This window comes from Lichenostomus cassidix, chromosome 5 (assembly GCF_008360975.1).
Source record: "Lichenostomus cassidix isolate B80296 chromosome 5, HeHo_3.0, whole genome shotgun sequence".
Taxonomy (NCBI): domain Eukaryota; kingdom Metazoa; phylum Chordata; class Aves; order Passeriformes; family Meliphagidae; genus Lichenostomus; species Lichenostomus cassidix.
The window spans coordinates 15,334,708-15,356,896 of NC_139486.1; the positions used below are offsets into that span (position 1 = coordinate 15,334,708).

Genomic DNA, 22,189 nt, shown 5'->3' on the forward strand with positions numbered 1-22,189 from the left:
TTTCCAGTTGTATTGGAATTTGCAGGACTTCCAAGGGCCCCAACCCATTACTGTTAGTAGGAGAATACAGCAATGGGAAAACAAAGATTGTTCTCTGTGGGAGGAACTGGCAGTCTTTCAATCTGCTTTTGTGCCATAGGTAACTTCAGTTATTCTTCTCAGGGAAGCCTGGCCCAGGGAAGAGTCCTGGCTTTTCCAGTGCAGGTTATTCTTCTGCTCTTGAACCCAGTTTTGGTACTGGGACCAGCCCCCTAACACATTGCCTTCATTTTCATGCCTTCCTGTGCTTTCTGGAGCAGACTTTCTGGACACCCCACCCCAAATCTTTGCCTCCTACCCAGCTAACTGCCAAAATCTGCTTTTGGGAGTTGTCTGGGATCTGCACCCCTCCTTACCAGCTAAATAGCTGTCTCATTAGCAGATGAATTTCCCCAGATCCTGTGTCACTTGCTTTTGTGTTACCCTTATTCCTGTCCTGGGGGCTGTTTTGTGCAATCCCAGTGGGCTAAAGGCACAGCACACCTTCCTTTTATCCGTGGTGTTAACCTTTGTTGGCTCATTCCATTTGCATGTATGTGAATGTACATGAAACTGAGCTGAAGAGGGATGTGTTGGCTTAGGGCGGAGAAGCACAGGAAAATGTTTAGATGGAGGGTACTTGCTGGTGAATTCACTGCTTTTTCATGGAATTAGAGCTAAACTGCTGAGAAATAAGTGTTTGAGTAAAGTTTTCTAACATTGAATGAAGTGTAAATTCTCAGGGATTTGGATAACATACCAAAATAAAGGCATTGTGTAAAATAAATCCCTTCTGTGTGGCAACAACACCTTGGATGGTGGCAGGGACAAGAGCCTTGGATCCCCCATATATTAATAAAATGCTTCTTTCTGGTTTCTTCAGCTTGACCTCACCAGACCCATTGAAGATCAGGGCCCTTTGGATGTGATCATACATAAACTGACAGATGTAATCCTTGAAGCAGACCAGAATGACAGCCAGTCATTGGAGTTGGTTCAAAGGTTCCAGGTAAGTGGTTCTTTCTGCATTTCAAGCAGGAGTATGATTTTGGCACAGCAAATTCAGTCTGATTACTGTGCAGTTCGTAGGGGTTTGATGAAAAGAGCTGTCTGGCACACTGTTGCCCTGCTACTGATAGCCCAGCAAAAGTAGTTTTCTCAGTTTAAAATGGACTTGCACCTTGGGAAGGTTTTGTGTTGTATCAGTAATAGAGCTGGTTTCCCACCTAATTTTCTTATGTAATTTCAAGGGTATTAGTGCTGCTCATAAATAGGAGCAGGTGTTTGCAGGGAACTTTATGTGCATCTCTCCATGACAGAAGCCACTGACTTAATTTGGCCCAGTTCTGTCCTGTCTTCCCAGTTCCTGAAATGCTAATTTCTGTAACATCAAGATTACTGAGTGACTCTGTCCTCTAGTGCTGAAAATCCTGTTGTATTATTTTTTTTTCCTCTCAAGTTTACATTGAAGGTCAGAAATACGCAGGGTGTAGTGGTACAGAGAACTGTTTTCCCAAAGAAAAAGTGTCTTCAAAACTCATTCATTAGAAAAAGATTGTCTCCCAATGCCTTCCAAACTTTTCTAGTGAATAAGATACAGAGTAGGGTCCCTGTGAGCAAGCATCTGAATGGGATCCTCTCTCCGATAAAGTAAGGCCTTAAGCTTTTGCTTCTGCAGGAGACTGAGTTGTGCTATATCACTGGTGTGCAGGAAGCTTCCACAATAGTAAAACACCTAACCAGGAACCAGTGGGGCAGAGCACAGGCCTTTCAGTGTTGAATTACATGACAGAATGTGTTTTTAGAGTATACTCTCATGTAATTTTGTATCCAGGGGAGAAACTATCTGGAAATTGCTGCCTGTCTCTATCTGTCCTGTATAATTTTTAAGATAATGAAAATCATTAGAAATTAAGGGAAGCATATTCCCTAAGAAAAAGAAATTGTGTGAATACTTTTGTATAGCATGTGTGATGGAGTTGTTGTTTTGGGTTTTTAAAACTAAAATCAATGAGCAACCTAGAAAATGTATGACCACTTGCAAGAAAGCTATTTGTATGAGTGAGGTGTTATATAAGCACTGTGGTATTTCTGGCACCTACACACAAGTGGAAATAATGTGGTTCCCTTATTGTTGATTAAGTTGACTGAAAAAGTTCTGATGATCTTAACCAGACCAAACAGTGCAAAATTCATTATGCTTTTTTCCTGCTATTGAATATAAATGTGACAGCAAGATGATACCTGGCACCAATCTTACTGTTGGCTTCATAAAGCAGTCTTCCAGGAAGCAGAGAGCAAAGGATCCTTGACCACAGAAGGAGGAATGATCTGCCAGACTGCATTTATGACCTTTTTAAGAATGAGTTTTTTTTCAGATCTAGGTTATAAAGGCCTTGACCATCTAATCTGCAAAGAGCTAAGGAGGAAAGTGGCTTCATATTTTCATGACATTGTGTCCCTGCTCTCTGGAGTCTATGATGAACCATTGTAGGGTCTGACAGAGAGTGCTAATAGAACAGGAAGCCTCTTTGCCTGCCATTTTTTCCTTGCCATTTTATGACTGTGTTCAATTGCCTTGGAAAAAAAATTACAGGAGAATGAAAATGGTATGGAGGAGTTGCCTGTTGACAGTGGGATTTTTAGCTCCAGAAGACCTTTAGGGCTGAGCTTTCTGAGGTCTTATTCTAGGTGGACATGGTATGGACAGCAGTTTCTCAGGAGGATATTGGTGGGTGCAAACTGTTCTCCACTGCACTGAAAATCAATGATGAGTGCCTAGTGATCTCATCCAAAGCCAAAACAAAGACTGCATGCAGCACCTAGTATAGTGCATGAGATGAAAAGTGGAGAAATATCTCTATTTGCTTTATAGGACACTTAAATCCTTATTTTGGGGATGATGATTATTTGTAGAGATGATGGTCAGTCTCCCTTCCTATCCAACTGTAACACTGGATTGAACACAGTTTATTAGTTAACTAGTAAAAATTGATTATAGTTCTCAGTGGTTCCTTCTTGACCAGAGGTACATGGAGGGAAGTCAGGTGAAGAGGCAGACTCCCCAGGGTGCCTTTCACTTACTGGTGCTACAGTTCCTGCCTTCTTGGTAAGAAAGAAAAACAAACTACCCCAGTTCCTGCCTTCTAGACAAAGTATTTGAAAACTGAGTATGTTTTGGCTCATGTAAGGCATTGGGGAATCTTTGTTATGCTTTCATTAGAGCAAAATGCTCTCTGAGCAACTGCCTGTCATAGCTGTACAGGGGCTTGAGTAGCTTCATATTGCATTCAAAATGATGGCTTGAGCGATGGAAAATCAATAGGGTTATTAATTTGTCTTTCAGAGCCTTTCCTGAAGAGATTCTCTTTGCATTAGCCTACTTAAAAAGATAGATCAGACACAGATTTTATGCCTAGTCTTTTGCTATGCGGTTGATGAAAATTTAAAATGTTTCCTCCTCTGCTGCCCTTCAACTCTTGCCTCTCCCACTCTGGAGTTGTCCAGGATGGGCTCTTCTAATCTTGACTGACAAGCTTTCTTAGAAGGCTTTGGGACTGAAAGGAAGGAAAATTAGGGAAATATTTTGGAAGGGAAGGAGGTAGGGGACTTCTCAGCTGAAAAAAGGCAAGCAAAAATCCAAATGAAACTATTACGTCTCAGTAATTCTTTTCTAATTGGGGGCACAGGGTGATACAAAATTGAAATGGTCTATTTGCACCTGAATTCACAGGCCAATACCTGTGTTTTTCCCATTTGAAAAATAACGGTGTCTTAAATTTGTTGGAAGACCCTCATAAACAATAAAATTAACTAAAAATTTGTCATTCAAGTGCTAGCTGTTAGGATAGCTTCCTGTGGGTAAGTATTTGCAAGACAAAGCAGCAGTGGACTTCTGAAGGCTAAACAGGGCAGCTGAGTACTCAGAAAGTTGCTTTGAGATGTACAGAGAATAGAAATGTAACAGAGAATATCAGTTCCCCCTTCCCTTTGCCACACCACTCATCCCTCCCAGCCACTGCAGAAATCTCTTTTAGATTTAGAGGCAAACAATTATGAGGTGTTTGTTGAAGACCCAATATGCCTTCACCTTTCCTTTAGGATGGAGGTATTTCTGAAAAGAGACCATCACAGCCTAAGACAACAAAAAGGAACTTTTAAGTCTGAATCTGATGCAAACTCTTTGGAAAAGCTTGTCTTTACGTCTGTTTCTCCCTTGGAAAGTGTTGTCCTGTTTTTACAAGCAGTCATCATCATGTTTATGTGGGCAAACAAAAATCCAAATGGTGTTATTATTTATTTTGCTAGCTTATTTTGGAATTTTTTATGGAACTTTGTTTAATATTAAACAAAAGATTATATAAGTTTTATTACTTAGTAATAAAAGCAAGTCAATGAATCAGTGAGTCTCTCTTATCGTCTAATGACCTATTATTTGCAGTAAATACTGTATCAACTTCCTGTTAAAATATTTAAAAAATCATTAGCTACCTTTTTTGGGTAAAATGACAAGCAACTCTATTCTCGCCTATACACAGGCCTCTCAAGGACAGTATTTTATTTAAATTGCTGGGTTATATCCAGAGATATTTAATAGGGAGTATGAAATATTTGGTCTCTTTTTGATTTCAAGTTTCATTGCTGGCCTTCTGCCAGCAATGGGGATGGTACAAAGCATGACTTAACGCCAAGCCTGGAATACAAACAAAGGAGGATCTGCTAAAAGTCCCTGTTTCTTCTTGTTTGCTTTTATTATGTCAAAGATTAGAAAGAGGAAAACATAAATATTCTCTGGGTCAAGCTGAAATGCAGCCCAAGGACAGAGCCCTTTCAGTTTGTTGTTGGAAAGCCTAAATATCCTCCACATTGTTGCCTGAGTGGTTGGAGTCTGCTGTTGGATATCAGTCTTCAGTAAATCCACCGAAGTGAAGAGCAGAGTTGTTTTAGATTTTTGCTGGAAGGATGAAAAAAGATTTGAACATTCAATGTTGAAAGGCTGTGCTGTACCAAAAGCTCTCTCTTGGCTTCAGTGTTTCTCTTTTCCTTCTTCACCTGCATAATTTTGAAGTTCATGTCTATAGTAGCTCACCTGCTTTCAAAATTATTAGACAGAAACCCTTCAGGCTTATCTAGATCTGTATTTCTGATAGTGGAGTCATTCTGTGCCATGGGAAGAGTGCTGTTACTTAGGCTACATCAAGAGTTTTCCAGTCTGTTAAGTGATCTTCACAGGTCTAAATTCAGTAAAACATGATGCCTGAGTGTGCAACAGTTCCTAGTAAAGAATGAGAGTTAATGAAAGTTTTCACATCAGGTCCTATGATTGTTCCTGTGAAACTAACAAAATTGACTTTCCTTCTTGTAATTTCCTGTTGCAGGGAATTGGTATAAGGCTCAGATTTTTAAATTACCTTTTTCAAGTAGTTTTCTGTGCATGGCTATTGAAACTTTCTTTTGCATGTGCTGGTGATATACTGGTCAGAGGTGCAGGACACTGGGAAGGTGCTGGCAGCCTACAGGCCCAAGGGGAGGCTGGATGATTTGCTTTGGTGATCCTGGTGCAACTAGGTGGTTTTGGTTTTGAATGCAGAGTTAAATGCTTTGTGATGGAAATCCGAGCAACGAACAGCATGATGCTTTTGTCCCCTGAACAGCTTCAACAGTTAATCTCTAGCTGTGTTCAAACAGAAAGGACGCCTATAAATATACTGACCTTGCTCTGCATTGAGGGTCCTTTGCTTCAAAGGGGGAGCTGTTTCTGGATTCAGTTAAAAGAAGAGATGTGTGATCTATCCCCAGATTAGGTCTTGGAGGAGTCCTTTCCTTTACTTAGATGACACAGATCTTCACTGCCCTGCTCTGAGTTTTGCCATTCCTGCAAAACTGTCTGTCTGAGTGCCTAGGCCTGCAAATGGAGAAGAGTTGGGGAACAGTACCTGACACAGGTTTAATGCTGAGAAATTTACTTGTTTTGCAAAGAGAGCTCATTTGCTCAAAAGCCTTTGTTTGAAGAGTTTGAAGGGGCTGTTGCCTTGTACTCAGTGCAGTTCTTCTTGACATTAGAGCAGGTTGTTAAAGTCCTCCAGACTAAATGGCTTTTGGAAAACAGCTCCCACCTCCTTCATTTTCATCAGTTATTTCATGTTTGCCTTAAACAGCTTTTTGGAGGCTCGTTAAGGCAACAGGATGAGAAATCAGTCACTGGAAAGTCAGCTTAGACACTCACTTCTCTTGACATGTTGACTGGTGTACAATGGCCTTGAGATTGTGCCTTTATTCGTGTTAAACTTTGTTATGCTGTGGCAAGCTTAGTGCTTGGATGATCTTTTAATACGGCTTAGAGCTATTATCGCTAGAAATAAAGCACTGTGAGGTTCCTTTACAGAAAGCATAAAAAAGCCAGGCTCCCTCTGGAAACACTTAGAGTAGTGTGAGTCAAATTAACAAGTGGAATACACGAATCTCGGGGAAGCAAGGATAGTTCTCAATGCTGAGGTGAACGTCAGGAAGATTCAGGAAGGTACACAACGAGCTAATAGGCAGAAAAAACATTTCCTCCTTGGAGAGCAGCAAAGGCGATGGAGTCCAGGGACAGGAGGAATGTATGTGTGGGGGGAAGGATTAGTATGTGCAGAGTAGGGGCTGGGCCAGGATGGGAGTCTGGGGAGCTTGAAGTCAAGGTGGAACCAGAGAGTGGTCAAGGAAGGGGAGTTGTCACCACAACAGGTGACAACAGGTAAAAGGAAGAGCTCGTACACACATCAGAAGTGCTGTCAGAGCTCTGCTGAGGCCACGTTTCAGAGCTGTGACATGTTCAGTCTGGGTGCTGTGCTCACCTGCTACCCCATCAGGGTATGGGCTGTCTGTAAGAAGCTTGTCGTCTCAGTGTGCTTGGGAAGGCACACAGTCTTCCCTGGTAACTCCCTGTCTTGTAAACTGAAGCATAGAGGGACAAAAGAGCTCTCTTGTTGTGCTCTGGAGATGTTGAGATACTCAAGTACAGTTTCTTTATCAGCAAGTTCAAGCTAATGCCCTAATCACTGGATCATGTCAGCTCCACAGGGTGTCTTTTAGGTGCTGCATAAAAGGTCAGGTATGCATAGACATGTGTAGGTGTTTAAGAGGCATTAGGTAATAAGATACTCTAGCTCTTAGAAAAAAGTAAAATCTCATCTGTATTTGAAAGCTGAATGCTCTGCTTAAGACTCTGGAAGTACTAGGGGCAGGAGACTCATGAAAACTGTATATTCTGGGGTACAGTGACTGGAAATTAACCCAGCTTCTGTTCCATTGAGCTGATGGGCTTTTTATCCAGGCTGCGCTGCAAAAGTGAGACAACAGCTGAGTCTGACAGTCTTGATGATCAACTGTGCAAAAGGCTGTCCCTTACTTTTCCCACGAGGCATCAAGGTTGAACAGACCTTTGGGGAATCCATTCTTTGTGTTCTGCAGGGATTACACAGTAATGTCAGACATGAGTATTGCCACTGAGGGGTGCCTCACGCCCTGTGAAGGAAAGCTGCTTGTGTGCTGTGGGTGATGCAGTAGGCTCATTAAACCCCACTGGTGGATCCTCTTAACCTCATATGAATAATCCCCTTTTAGCAGCTATTAGTTCAGACTATGTAGTGAGCAGAAAGCAACAGTTTGCCAGTCCTGGAGTGGGGGAGAAGTCTGCATCCTCAGTTAGTGTCTGGAGCAAAATAATTTTCTGGGAATAGATTATGCCATTCTTTTCTCCAGCAAAGTGCATCTCCTGAGGCCACCTCATCATGCTCCAAAGTGTCTTTTGTAGTATGTTTTCTTCTTTGAAATAGTCGATTTAAATGAAGTAGAACTTCATGGAAGTCCCTTAATTGCGGAGCATTTGCAAGAATGGATTTAAAGAAATAAGTGGAAACATTAAGATGGTTCTGGGAAGTTGGGTAAAGCAGAGATGCTAACTTTGGGTGTATATGTCTAATTTTGAATAGGGTGAGATGGATGCGTGTGTTTCCCATTGACTTTATGGAGCCATGTTGGGGCAATGATGAAAGAACTCAGCTTCTGTTGTAAGAAACAGAAAGAAGTTTTGTTGGGTTTGCAAGGCCAATACCTGGCAGCTGTGTCTGTGTTTGTGGCCAAGATGCAGTAGTGCAGTCATGACCTCAGTGAATGGGGAATTGAGTTCCCAAGATGAAGATCCATGAGCTCATTAACTTGCTTTGTTCTTGTAATCAGGAAAGGAGAGTATGAAGTTAGAGAAGTAGCAAGCAATGAAGACACAGTGAAGCAGCAATCTCTTCAGCTCTGCCAAAAAAAATTTCAGCTCTTATCATCCAGCCCTTAACACTGTCTTCAGCACAGCTAGAGGACAGCAATAAAAACAACATAAAAGAATCCAGATGTATTTCTGAGGCTCGTTCAGATAGTGGTGATGTTCACATGCAGTAACTGAATGCAAGGCTGACCCTAACATAGCTGTGTACCATCTTTCTTCTCCTAATGGCTTTTCTCAGCCCTGCTCCCAGCTCTTACTATGGCACTTGCGAGTAGATGTGGTTGAAGCACAGGTTTCGCTCCTGAGAGTGAGTCTACAGGAAGAATTTGCCATCTAAAACAGTTAACTGTCACATTTGTGTTTGTTTCATGTGTCAGTGTTTTGACTGTCTGGTGACTTTCTGCATTGCTGAGGTCCATTTGGCTCCCCAAAGAGAAGCTGGACATTGAGGTTTTTAACATTGTCTGTTCTCTTCCCCATCTCATTACTTTTCTACACTCTTCAGCCAACCTAATGCCATTGTTTTTCTTATATATTGTTTTGCAGGAGTATATTGATGCTCATCCAGAAACAATTATCCTGGACCCTCTCCCAGCTATTCGTACACTTCTGGACCGATCCAAGTCTTACGAGCTAATTCGGCAAATAGAGGCATACATGCAAGGTAGGCCAATATCTGCTCTCCCTGGAGGCTTTTACTGTGACTAGAGAAGGAAGCAGCTTCCTTCAGGAGGCTGGATGGGAAGTTTGAAGTGGTGGTTTTGGGCCCCTTGCATTCTGTCTCTCCATGGGAGCACAAACATTGAAACATTCCTGTGTCACAGGATTGCCCTCTGGAATCCTGTGCTCTTCTTTTTCCATATACACAAGGGAGGTTTGTATCTGATTAAAAATACGATGTGGATTTAATGGGGAGCATATTTACCACAGTGAGCACTCTCAGAAATCTTTTGGAAAACATTGTCTTGTGTGTGCTGGTAAATTGAAATGACTGTACAAACTCAACAGCTTGAAATAAGAATCCTGAGACCTGAAATTGAGGGAGAAGATGAAAAATTGTTTTTGGAAAGGACCAAAAGAAATTAAAGTGTAAATAGAGCTAAGGTCTTTGAGAAGTGATGGAAGCCTATTGCACAAGGTAATTGCTAGGAGGATCATAAATGCACTTCTGGTGCTGGCTTGTTACCTGACATAGTCTGTTGCCCTTAATTGGTATCATTTGAGTTATATTCCCATGTTTAGAAGTCATGCCTTTTCAACCTGAATAAATCTATTTTAACCATTGTAACTGTTGGGTTAAGTTAGTCTTTCACTGCCTTTCAATTTCTGCTACTTCATGCTCTTGAAACATTTATTGGCTTTTGAATTTAAATCTACAGTAGCTCTGAAGTAACTCTTTCGTATGTTAGAGGACTGTAATTGGGGGAATTGCATTGCTGAACAGTGTTCACATGGGGTGTTATTGGAAATACCATTGAGATTGTGTTATCACTGTCTTGATGGGCAGGTAAGAAGCTCAGCAATTTGTAGTTTTATAGTTGTGTATTTATGGACACATTATTTGCACATATTTTCCTGGCCCCGCTGGCAGTGTCATTATTATAAAAATAAGACTAATAATTCACAGCACTCTCCCTTGTCTTTTGTAATCTCTTAGGGAGAAAATGCTGAATTAGTTTAGAAGGATTTTGTTTTGGAGTGGTTATTGCTGTTTGTGAGTGGGAGAAAGGTGCTGAGGGAAACCTGTGCTCTGAGGAAGTGGTTGGGATTTTGTTCTAGCAGCAGAGAGATTCAGTAGGGTTTGGTTTTGTTCTTTTTTTTCGTAAATTGCTATCAGTACTATTGTTATCTCTATGAGAACAATATGTTCGGGAGAGCATCCAGTTTTTGTGTCTTCCGCATATTTCAGCCTCCTTTGGTCAAACTGGTGAGAAAAAGAAATAAATGCTTGAGGAGGAAAAAGGAAATTTGTGTTCACGTAAAACAGACAATTTAAAGAGAAGCTGTTAATAAAGTTGAGGAATGAAGTAAGGAACAGCTTTAACTATCGTCACTGGCTGCTGCAGTGTTTGGTGACCATATTTCCCCTGACCCCGTGTCCTCCTCCCCCCAGCACTTTCCTCCCCAGTCCGATCTTATTTCTGTCTCATAATCAGAAATATCATGACCAAGACCTTGAACCAACTCTGTGTTTAGCAGGGGAAATCTCAGGAGAGCTGAATAATTGTCTAACTTCTTGTTCTGGCCTAAGTAGATCAGCCTCTGTATTCCCGCACATGATGATCTGCAGTAAGAGGAAAGTTACACCCCTGTAGGCAGTGCTGTGGGCTTTTTTCCCCTTTGCTTGTTTCCACCTGCTAAGTCATGTTTTCTGTTTTGCAACTGCCATGTCACATCCCAAGGCCATGAGCACTTCAAAAACTCAAACAAGAATTAACAAATCTGTGAATAGCATGAGCTCTTAGGAGCCACATCTTTATTGTTGTGGAATTTCATTATGGAAGTAACTACTAAGAAAGTAATATCCTAGTCTTTAGCTGTAACTAGAGAGCACATTTTATCACAGGATACAAAATTAATGTGATGGGTTAACTTCAGTGCAAGGGATTATCTCTTCCAAAGGAGTGTTGTGAACTCAGGAGGGGTGAGTATATATGTAAGGAGAAGCCTTGTGCTATTTGAAGTATTTCAAAAGAAAGTTTAGTTTTTATTTACATACTGGTTTTGGATTTCAGTGATTATTGCCTCTATAACATGAATTATGTTTTAAAGTAACTATAAATGAAGTATAATCTTTATTTATGATCTTCAGTTTACACTTTTATTTCAACCCTGTAGACCTTACACCAACTGTATGACTAAAGATTTGCACCAGTTGGGTTAAAGAGAGGGTGACCACATGCTCTGCTGAGGTGACTGCATTCTGCAGCACTAGAACCCCATGGTCTGTGAACAGCTTCATTTTAACTGTAGTTATCTTTCAGATGTCCAAGTTGCTTTCAGATGTCCAAGACAGAGAATTCTCCATGCTGCCTGAAAAAAGGAATCCCCATTTGAAGTGTCTAAACTGGGCATGTGGACATCGTTAGGCTTTCCGAAAGTCCCGTATCTTCCTTTTTATGGAGTCAAGTGTCTGAGTGATAAGTACTTTGATCCAGCCTCCTGAGGGTGGGTTGCTGAGACACTTTGTGGCTGAGACACTCCTTGTCTCTGCTACCACAGTCTGTGGCCGCTAAAGGAACTGAGGTGGAGGAGAGCTAGTAACTAAGCTAGAGCTGTAAGAGTAGTGTGAGGGAAAGCATGGGGTTGAACCTGGGCTTGCCATGTCCTAGTCTGACACGGTAACCACTCAATCTTTGTGGAAACAGAAGGTTCACAGACTTGCCCAATCACTGAAGTTTGAAAAGGCCTCTTGGGAATATACAGTCCAACACCCTGCTCAAAGCAGAATCCCCTAGAGCAGGTTCCTCAGGTCCATGTGCACTTGGGGTTTTGTGTATCTCCACAGATTGAGACTGCATAACCTCTCTGAGCAACCTGCTCCAGGATTGAACCTGGTGTGCTAGCATGATAGTAGCAGTGCTGAGGTGATTTGCAGAGATTGTTGCTTTATTCAGTATAGATAGTGTTGTCTCCCTTGGAATGAAGTAGGACTCTCTTCTGCGGAAAAAAAAAAAAGAAAGCTTTAAGAGATATTTTAACATTGATTTTAATGGATTCTATTTTGGAATTAATAGTCTGGCTGGGGTTGGGGCTTCCTCTTTTTCCCGGTCTCTGTTATTTTGAGTGCAAGCTCTAAAGAACTAGTTATTCTGCAACCTGTGTTTCTGAATCCTTTTGAAAAAGATTTGAAAAATAAAGGTTGTGTTCCCAGCTAGTGTCCTACATAGCCAGCAGGTCTATGTTGAAATAAATCAGTGAATAGATTTTTTTTGATGTCACAGTTGTTCTCTCAGCAGTTGTATTGCTTTGTTTACTTATCTGTGAAGAATTGCTTCTTATATAAAAGTGGTCTCGATCAGTTTTGGGGATGTTTGGTGAAAGATTAGGAGCATTATTTAATGAAAATTTCATTTTTAACAGGCTCTTGTATGGTTGGAACTGTGTCAGGCTTTTTAAAGCTCTAACCTAACAAAAATAACTAAAATTTTTAGATGCCGTGTTGAAAAGCTGTGATCCTTCAAGTTTGAAATTCAAAATCTAGCACTTAAAATTATGCTTAAGAAGGTAATGGATGATCACTGTGACTGGGCACTAAGCTTTTAATATTACAATTTTTGTTTTAAGATAAAAAGCTTTTGAAATTCCTTACATGTCTTACAAGTAGTAATCCAAATTGAAGGAACTTAAACCAAAAGTGAAGTAAACATGCTACTCACTCAGTGTGCTATCTAGTTAGTGCTCCCATGTGCTGCTCAGCTTCCTCTGCTGTCTCAAGTGACTTACTGGTTTCTCTGATAACATTTGAACTTGCAGACCCTGAAGTTCATTTCTTTAACCACTTGTTCCTGGCTTTTTTCTTCCATAGTTTAAAATATTTGTTGTTCTTAAATTTAACTCCAAATCCAAAACTTGTATAGACACTAGTCTTTGCAGAGCTCTCCTAGAAGAGAGAACTCCTGCATGAGCTGAGGTGCAACTCCTGAATTTCTCTTTCTCCTAGCAGTCATCTTTGAAGTATGGGAGCTATTTCCTTAGGACACTCTAAAAAGTATACACCCTTTTAGCTTTGATATTTTCATCCTGCCATGTAATCAAAATTATTTATGTTTGATTGTTTACTATTATATGAGATGCAGTTGCTGCTGTATATGCTCCTTTCTCATTTTGGGGGATATTACAGAACAGATCACAGCATCCTTCTCTATTCCCTGGATTTCTTTTTATCAGATTCTGTTTGTCTTAGAAATCTTCCTCGCACAACTGCACGTATCTTTTGTTACTAGGAGGGGAGCTCAGTATGATGTAATGGTTTAAGCATTTGATTTGGAGCTCAGGGTTTTCTGCTTGGAGCTGGTTCTGCCTGCTGCATGATTTTGGGCATAGTGTGTCACCCTTGTGCATATCTTTCTTCTCCTGACACTCATCTGCCTGTCAAGATGCCACATTGTTTTGGGCAGGAACTTTTTTCCAGCTATACACATACACACATACTCTGATACAGCAAGGCTCTGTGCCAAGCAAGCTGTGTAGGTATTGTTTGAACAGGAACTGTGGACCTGTTGTTGAGTAGAAAACTGCATCTACAATTCAGCACCAAAGCAGATAGTTGGGAGGGGTTTTTTTTGGACATTATGGAGCATTTACATTGCTGGAGCAGTGCATACTTAGAACTTCTCAAAATCAGGCCACCCAGTTAACAGTGCATGAAAATAGCTGTATATGCATAGCTTTAGGCATTCACCTTTTGAAACTGTAGCCTCTTCTTTCTGTGGCCTACTTTTCAGAGCAGTTTTGGTCAGAGGGGAGAGAGGAATAGTCACAAAGGTCAACTTCAGACACCTCTTATTTTTATTTGAAGCTCCTATTAAAGTGAAAAGAAAAATCTCTTCAATTTAAAGCCTCTCAATCACCCACCCAGGTGTCACTTCTCTACATAGGGACATATCAGTAAAGTATCTTTAGTTAGGGGGCTGATGTCAGCTACTGTAAATAACCACACCAGGTTTGGGGTGCAGAATTCTCCCTTGTTGATTGTATGCTCTGTTTCCACCAAGAACACCTGCAGACAGATGTCTTATTACTTCACTCAAAATGTGTGGTTCATTTTCACTCACTGGATTTTACTTTCTGTCTGAAACCTAGTACACCTGTGTGGAAGGAGGGAATTGGAATGGAATTGATATTCTCTATAACTGTAAGCGGTTTGCCTGAAGTACATGAGCTCACAGCAGTGTTGCACGTGGCTCTGTACCCGGCTGCCAGCACTTGGTAGGTCTCAGTCCTGCTCTGTGACACTGGAAACACACTGGGACATTTGCCCCAGGGAGGTGTCACCTGACATCTTTCTCAAAAAAGCTCATTCATTCATCTGGGAGGAGGATAACAAAGGGACATGAACATGTTGGTGTTATGATAACAAGCCCTGGCTTTGAAATTTAAGGTAGGCAGCTGCTTCCAAAGGACTAATCCAGTCCTGAGAGATGGCAGGAAAAGAAAGTGGGAAGCCCCAAAAGGAACCTGGAATCTTCTGTCTTGTACCATGTCTTGCTCTTGTTAAAACAGTGTATTAGTTTGAAAACAAACCAGTGGGAGATTACAAGTCAGGATTAAAATTTAATAGGAAAGTTAAAAAAATAAGTGCAATAATACAAGGAAAAGCACTGACAAAGTCAGATACAACCTGACACCCTGTTAGGGTGGTGGTAGCAGTCCAAATGAAGTAGTTCAGTTGAAGCAGTGATCCTGTGAAGGTCTGGTCTCCACCTGAAGGTCCAGTGGTAGCTCTTGTCCTCTGGGAACCCAGTAGACAGGGCTGACTTGGGCAGTTCCAAGGCCAGGTTATATCCAGGTGGGAATGCTTGGCTCCTCCCTCCTGGGTGGAGCATCTCACAATAGGATGAGATAATTCCATGAGTCATGCAGTGGTTTCTTGATGGCTCATTGTCTGTTATCAGGGGTGAGTCATAGCAGGAGATAACAGCTAATGCCCCACAGCTGGTGGTAATAGAAAAATACATCTATATTGTAACCTAGGACAAGTAGTTTACAAAAGGATTTTTCAAGGTAAGACTGTTGAAAGTTAGCTATTTCATAAACAGAGAATATAAAGGGACTCTCCATTCCCTTCCTGCCTCTCCTCTCCCCCTTCAGATTTTCATTATTTTGGGCTGTGATCTCTGTCCCAGCATAGATAGGAGGGAGCTGGGGGCATCTGTGGATGTGATGGGCACAGTCCCTCTTCTCCCAGCCAGGAGTGGCAGTCTGCTGGCCTGCTGCCATTGGCCTCCTGCGATTCATGAGCTTGGGGCTGTTTAAGTGACTCTGCAGGCCAACAGGCACAAAGCCCAGAGAATAATACAGAAAATATGTTTATTGTTTTGCTGCACAGTGTGCCAGTCAGAACTCCTTGAATCAACAAACAATCTTCATCTTGGATCCTAGTAGTCTTAATGGCCACTGAGCTTTCAAAATAAGCTTGCTTGTAAACTTCAGATATTATTTTTGGGTGCACTTAGGTTCAATCTTTAACTCTCATATTATTTTTTTGACCAGATATGGGGAATCTGCACCCCACTTTCACTCTCTTTTGCTTATCTGAATCTGAAAAGAAGCAAGGTTGGACCTTTATCCATTTATTGCATATCAATGCTGGACACTTTTGTTTTACATCTACGTGCTTAATTTCAAAGCATTTTTTTACTCAATAAAGCTGAAAAAGTGGAGACGTTTATACCTATTTAAGTGAGAGCTTCTTTGAATTTTGTGTTAAGGGCTTGGGTAGAGCCTGAAGAGTGACTGAATCTGCATTTTATGGAATAAAGATATAAGCTATTACTGCACTCTGTGGTCATGGGGCATTCCTAAGACATCTCCAATTTGGGTTTTATGAACATGGATTAATTAATGAAGAGTATTGTCTGTCTGGAATTAGGAAAAGAGGAGCAGAGATTCTTCTTGTCATGGTGAAGTCTTCACTGAATAAACTAGATGTTTTAAATTCCAGCATGGTTTGTGTCAAGTTATTCTGATCCTCTTGAGCAGAAATTTCCTTGGCTGAGATCCAATTTTCCCAAGTATCTGGGTGCTAGAAAAAGTAATGAAGGAGCATTAAAAGATAAATTGCTCAAAGTATCGATGTAAAACTTAACTGGGAATACTTTTTGCTGTAAGCGGCTTTTCCCAGTGTTTCTACTCATATTGTCATAAGATCAAAGGTCAAGAAATAAATCTTGAAAAATAAGACCTTTCATTTGAGTTGGAAGCCAGGGCTTGGCTGATAGAACACTATTCCAGTTCTGATGTAATGTGTTTATGTCACTTTTGCTGCTGAAGAAGCAGTTTATTCTGGTGTGGACAAGAAAAGTCGCATCCCTTACATTTTCTCAGATAAGTATCTAGCCAACATGTGGTACACTTGGTTAGATTCTAACCTCTCCTCATGCAGAGTCCAGCGGACCTTGAGGCTTTATCAGGCTTGCATGGAATCAGCTGATGGTAACACTACCCGGGAGATCCACAAAGAGGATGCTTTTGCCACTAGAGCCACTAACATCCCATTAAAATCACTGATGGCTCCCATTTCACTTAACTGCTGGCTTTGTGCAACTGTTCCTGCTGAGCATATCAGTAAAGAAAATCATAAAAGCTTGAATGCATTTATGTTCTTGACGTCAGTAGTTGGGTCTGTCTCATGAATTTTTGAAATGGCTTTCAGAAATTAGAGTGGAAGAGGCTGAAAGTGTAAAGATTGATGAGAGGAACTTGAAATTGTATGAATTTCTTGTATAGTTTATGACTGAGTGGAACCAAACCTCTGTGGTCTTGATAGTTGCTTGATAGTCTTCCTAGACAAAGTCATTTATTTACCATTGTAATTTGATACATCACACCACTAACATCTTCTTTTTCTCTGTTTGGGGTACCCTTTTTACAATAGTGCTTGGAAAGTGCTGATATTTGTTTTTCTGATGTGTAAAAGTTGCATAGAGTGGAAATAAAGAGATCCCAATGCATTCATGGGCTGGTATGGCTGTATGGAGACAGTTGGCACCTCTGGAGTATCAGTAATCGTGGTTCAGGTCACTGCATTTGTGTAAAGGAAACAAAACTGATTGAGCAGGATACAGCTTTGCTCCATCAAAACAAAAAGATGCTATGCTGAGAAGAAAAGCAGTACTGTCACAGGCATGTGTTGCATCCCTTCATACCCTGTTTGGTGGGCAAGGTGTATGTGGAGCATGTGTCAGAACTCCTGGCTTTTGTAGGGAAATATACAATCTGTTTAGTTCTGTACACTGAGAGTGAACCACAGGTTGTTAAATTGGGTTAAAATAGTCTGAATAATAGAAAATGTGTATCCCTCAAATGGCACTGTCCATGTTGCTCTAGTTGCCTCCAGGTCTTCTGGCCTATTAGAGTTCTTGGAAACTGTCAGCTAGAAATTGGATAGCTGAACACAAGTCAGCACACTGTAATAACTTAAAAAAAAAAAAAAGTCACTCCTCAGAGGGCAGGTCTTAAGTAAACTGAAGCATCAGAAAGGGCTTGACAGAAACCAAAGACATGGAGAAGATAAATAAACTGCTTCCATTGTGGCAAATCAAGTATCCCATACTAGTGGCATTCCAGGACTTTTATTATTAGCTCTGGGAAAGGTGGATGAACACAGGATAGCAATTTTTTTTAGATAAGTCCAAATTGTTTAGTTTTTCCCAGACAAAGGGAGACAGCAATATCAGAGGGGTTTACCAAAAGACCTTGAAGAGTCAGCATAATGATAGATCCAGTTTATTGTAATCTCTTGGGCCTACAAAAGATAATATGGATATGCATTGTTAACTTCTGCATTGACTCCCTACTCAGGAAAAACCTAAGTGTCACACTGGGTAGCTCACTGGAAACTTCTGCCCCCTCAGCCTCAGTAGTCAAAAGAGAACATGCCAACAGAATCAAACAAAAAGATTATCGTGGCCAAAAATAGCATTGAAGACACTGAGCATACAGTTGTGTAAATAAAGTGCTTTCTTTTTCCCAAAGACTGTTTTCAGTTCTGCTTTCCTGAATTTAAAAATATGCATTAGAAGTGAAAGGAATCCTGGAATAAAGGGACGTGGACAATGCCAAGAGACAGCCACACAAGGGAAGAGTGAAATCAATCTCAGGTTAGCAAGGGTGGAAAAAAACCTGAGCAAACAAAACATGAGTAAATGGAGAAATGTTCCCCTTTCTTCTACCATGTCAGAGTTCCACTGAATATCTGTGCAGTTGCCATAAAATATCAACCAAGATGATAGCTGAACTGAAAGCAGTAGGACACATTCACAACTATGTTTGAGAGGTTTACAAACCATTGTGGTTGGTGGTATATAGTACTGACTGGTGGATGTTAAAAAGAAACTCCATTATGAACTCTGAACTCCTTAAGTTGGGATATGTTGGGGGACAATATATATTCCCTTTTCTTTGATTTGAAACCCACTGCCAAGTTGAAAAGATGGAGATGACAGGATATCAGCTGAATTGTGTTCTCATTTGGTTTCATAATTCCAGCATTCATTTTTCATCTCCAGGGAAGCAAGAGTGCCTGAAAGTGCAGTGAGGATTTAAAACACTTTCTCTACTCCATAACTTTTAAACCTCATGCGAGTAGTAACGTTCTAGTGCTTTTACTGTCCTGTGAATAAAGTATTGGTATTTAATACAAATCATTATGAGCACTCAGCATGTTAAATGGGAACTCAAATAGAGCCAGATGTTATTCTTTTAGAAATATGGCTGAATGATGTGATCATGACTTTTTTCTTTGATAGCTCTCTCTTCTGCTGTATTAAGACCCTGTGGAGCAAGACAAAGGAATCTGTTCCTGAGAGACAGAACTGAGGCACTGTGGGACAGGCCCTTGTAATACCTGGCAGGGAGGGAATGCTACTGGACACCCTTGAAGTTTTTCTGTCAGGTTTTATTCTACTAGAGGATCAAGAAGGTCATTCTCCAGATCACACTGGTGTATTGTCTGGGACAGGGCGTTACTTAACACACTGGGACTTTTCAACTTTTCAAACATTTTGTTTCATTTCCTCTCTTGCTGCCTGGCAAAACCATGAGGAAGACTGACCAGTTGCAAAATTTATCTCCTATGTAATTATTAAAATGATTGAACAGATAATATTTCACAGTCTCACCCACCTACCTGCCCTAAGAAGCCTGCTCCATGATCAGAATAACTGCAGCTTTTTCCTTGCTGCAGTGCAGCTGCCAGCTTCTGTAGTGTCTGCTGGGGCACAGAGGGAAGGGAGCACTCAGCTGTTACTGAGAGTGTTAACTTTAGATGTGGCATCAGGTTTCCTACATGAGGGAGTGTTCATATCCCAGGCTCTCCTTAATCAGCTTGAGGATGCCATGTGGGTGTTTGCTCTGTCTCTGATTGAGTGCCAGCGAGCAGCCAGCAGTGAAATCTTTCCTGCAGAGATGCAAAGTGTCAGTCTTGCAGACACATACCCACCACCCATCTGCTGACAAATGAATATTCTGAATGAGGTCTTTTTTTGACAAGTGACGCTAAATGTACTATGAAGGCGATGGAAGACGTTAACATTCAGGAAGAGCTTTATCTTTTCTGATCTGTATTTTTTTAATGTTTGCGGATCCACTGAGATCTCGGGTGTCTGGGACAGCTGAGCTTCTCTGAAGCAATTTCTACACTTAAAACTGAGAGTTTATTCTGTCACACCAGCTTACTTAGACACTGGCATGTTGACAAGACATCCAGGTAAGTAGCAGGGATGCTGAATACGAGGCCCTTCCTATGCTAAGTTCTGGTTTGCATGTAATGCAGTTAATCTACATGCAGCATTCTGAGCAAGGCATAGTCTCTGAGATTTAAAGGATCTGTAATCATAGAATCATGGAATGGTTTGGGTTAGAAGGAGCCTTAAAGATCATCTAGTTCCATCCCTTCTACCATGGGGTGGGCAGGAACCTGGGGTGCCTGCAGGGGTACCTTCCACTAGACCTGGTTACTCAAAGCCCTGGCCAACCTGACCCTGAACATTTCCGAGGATAGGGTATCCACCACTTCTCTGTACAACCTGTTCCAGTGCCTCACCACCCTCACAGTGGAGAATTTCGTCCTAATATTCTAATATCTTCTTAATTGTTGAGACTCAGGGCTTTGACAACAGCACTGCTTACTCTCTTGATCTCTAAAATGCCAGCCAAACCTCCGTGCTCCCTCAGAGGAACCTTTTGAGGGTGAGCCAGCATTTGGGAAGCCTGTGAATGTGCTGTTTAAACACTGATAGAAGGGGTAAGTATGGTTAAGATTTTTGCTTGCAAGGCTGCTGTAGTGCTGGGGCAAACAAATGGTTAGTTATGAATCTCCTGTACTGGAGGTTTCAGGAACAGACTGGATCAGGATTGACAAACATCTGCCAGTGTTGGTGTTAGGAGCATTTCATCTTCTCAGAATGCAGTGGGACTGGGGTAGGTAATCTGGTAGCCTTCCCAGACTAGTACTTCCTGATGTTGACTGTCCTTCAGAATGAAAAACATCAACTACTGACAGCTTGAGCCAGGGATCTTAACAAAGTCATGCTGAATGTTAGTAGACATCTGTCCTGTGCAGAGCCAGCACAGAGGAAGACCCATAGCACATATATTTACCTGTGCAGGATAAGAGTTAAGCAGTGTGAAAAGTCTTGGGCTTCCACTGAGGCAAAATTTTCATGGGTCATTGCAGGCAGACCTGGATGCTATAGGCTGTACTCCCATAAAAACCCAGCATGTTTCACCTGGATATAGTCCTATTACTCTGGCTGTTTGACTTCTGGGCCCAAGCTGGCTTCATTCTGCTCTTTAGGGATGCCAAGAGAGGAGCAGTGGGCTGGCTGCACCTGTTCATATGGATGTGGTGCAGCAAGAGCAAGTATTTCCTCCTCGGTGGAGAGATCTGTGGAATGAGTTTGTCACTTGCTTCACGAGGGTGAGGCAGTTGAGCGACGCATTCCTGAATCAGCAGGCTCCTCTTGCCTTGGGCATTCTTCAGCAACCACACATTAAATCTAAAGCTATAAATTGTATAATTTGCATAAGATATTAGACAGAGAAACACGATGGGACAGACACTAATTGCTGATTTGGGAAGCCTCACAAGTATTTGCTCGGAGATAAACTGCAGTTACCTCAGTATTGAGCAATTAGTGTTGGTTTTCTAAAAGGAGAGAAGTGTATCACACCAACTGATTTCTTGTACTGTGTAATTTGCTGATTTCATTGTTGCTCTTGGGGGCTGTTTTTTAGTTCCTTTTTAAGATAATAGTTTTTAAAAACCTTCTGGTTTTGACAGGGAGGCAAATGCGTTTTGCGAGGGATATTCCTACCAAGAAAGTTCTATTGCACACTCCTATTTTGCTGTAGGAAAATGAATTCTGCGATAAATTCTTTGGCATTTCTTAGTTCTATCCTAGCTTGCCATGCAGGTGCACCAGATTGCAGATCAGGGGTTTTTGGTTGATTTTTGGTGCCTTTGCAACGCAGAGTTTGGTGTGAGTTTTGGGGGTTAAATTTATGCAGGCATTTTATTGTGGTTATCATTAATTTCTAATCAGCTGTTAGACTGCCTGTTAGTTAAACCGCTGAATCTTAAAATGTATTCACCTAGATAGCAGGAGTACTCAGAGGAGTACAGAGCTCTACATTTGGCAGATTTTATAGTCACTCTGAGCATTGTGCCCCAAAATGTTTGTATGCCTTCCATTTTATGAGCTGCTAATGAAATACAGGCGGTTCTGTAAGTGTGATGCTTCCCCTCAAGGTCCTGCACTGTGGGAAAGTAAATGTCCTAGATGTTAGAGCTGATTGTAATTGCTTTTGGTTTTCGGTATTTTGAAAGCAAATAGTGTTAGAGGAGATCTGAAAATATCCATTTTCTTTTCACTGAAGAAATGGTCATTTATAATGAGCCTAACAGGGGCAGTGGAGAGAGTCAGCATCTTTGAGATTTCAGAATTTGGAGAAGAAAATAGCTCTTCTCCTCTCCTTCTTCTCCCACTCTTACTCCACAGCTCACTGGCCCAAAAGTCCCAGGAAGAAAGGTGACTTGTTCTAATGGACACACTGAGTGAAGTGAAAGTAAAGGAGCTTTGCTTTATGTGTTACTGAAAAGCATCTTAACTTCATACCCTGATAAAAGTGCAACCACTTGCAGGCAGTTTGGCCTGTCCAATTGTTTTGAACTTAACATTCAGGACT

At 41.2% G+C, this 22,189-nt stretch overlaps 1 protein-coding gene across 2 annotated transcripts in view; it reads left to right on the forward strand.

Moving 5' to 3' along the window:
- ITPK1 (inositol-tetrakisphosphate 1-kinase) overlaps positions 1 to 22,189 on the forward strand; it is a 141,444-nt gene that overhangs the window by 69,955 nt on the left and 49,300 nt on the right. For both annotated transcript variants that reach the window (XM_085061515.1, XM_085061516.1), the window contains exons 4-5: positions 902 to 1,027; positions 8,825 to 8,942. In XM_085061515.1, coding sequence (XP_084917641.1) covers positions 902 to 1,027; positions 8,825 to 8,942 — 244 coding nt within the window. The remainder of the gene's footprint in view (positions 1 to 901; positions 1,028 to 8,824; positions 8,943 to 22,189) is intronic.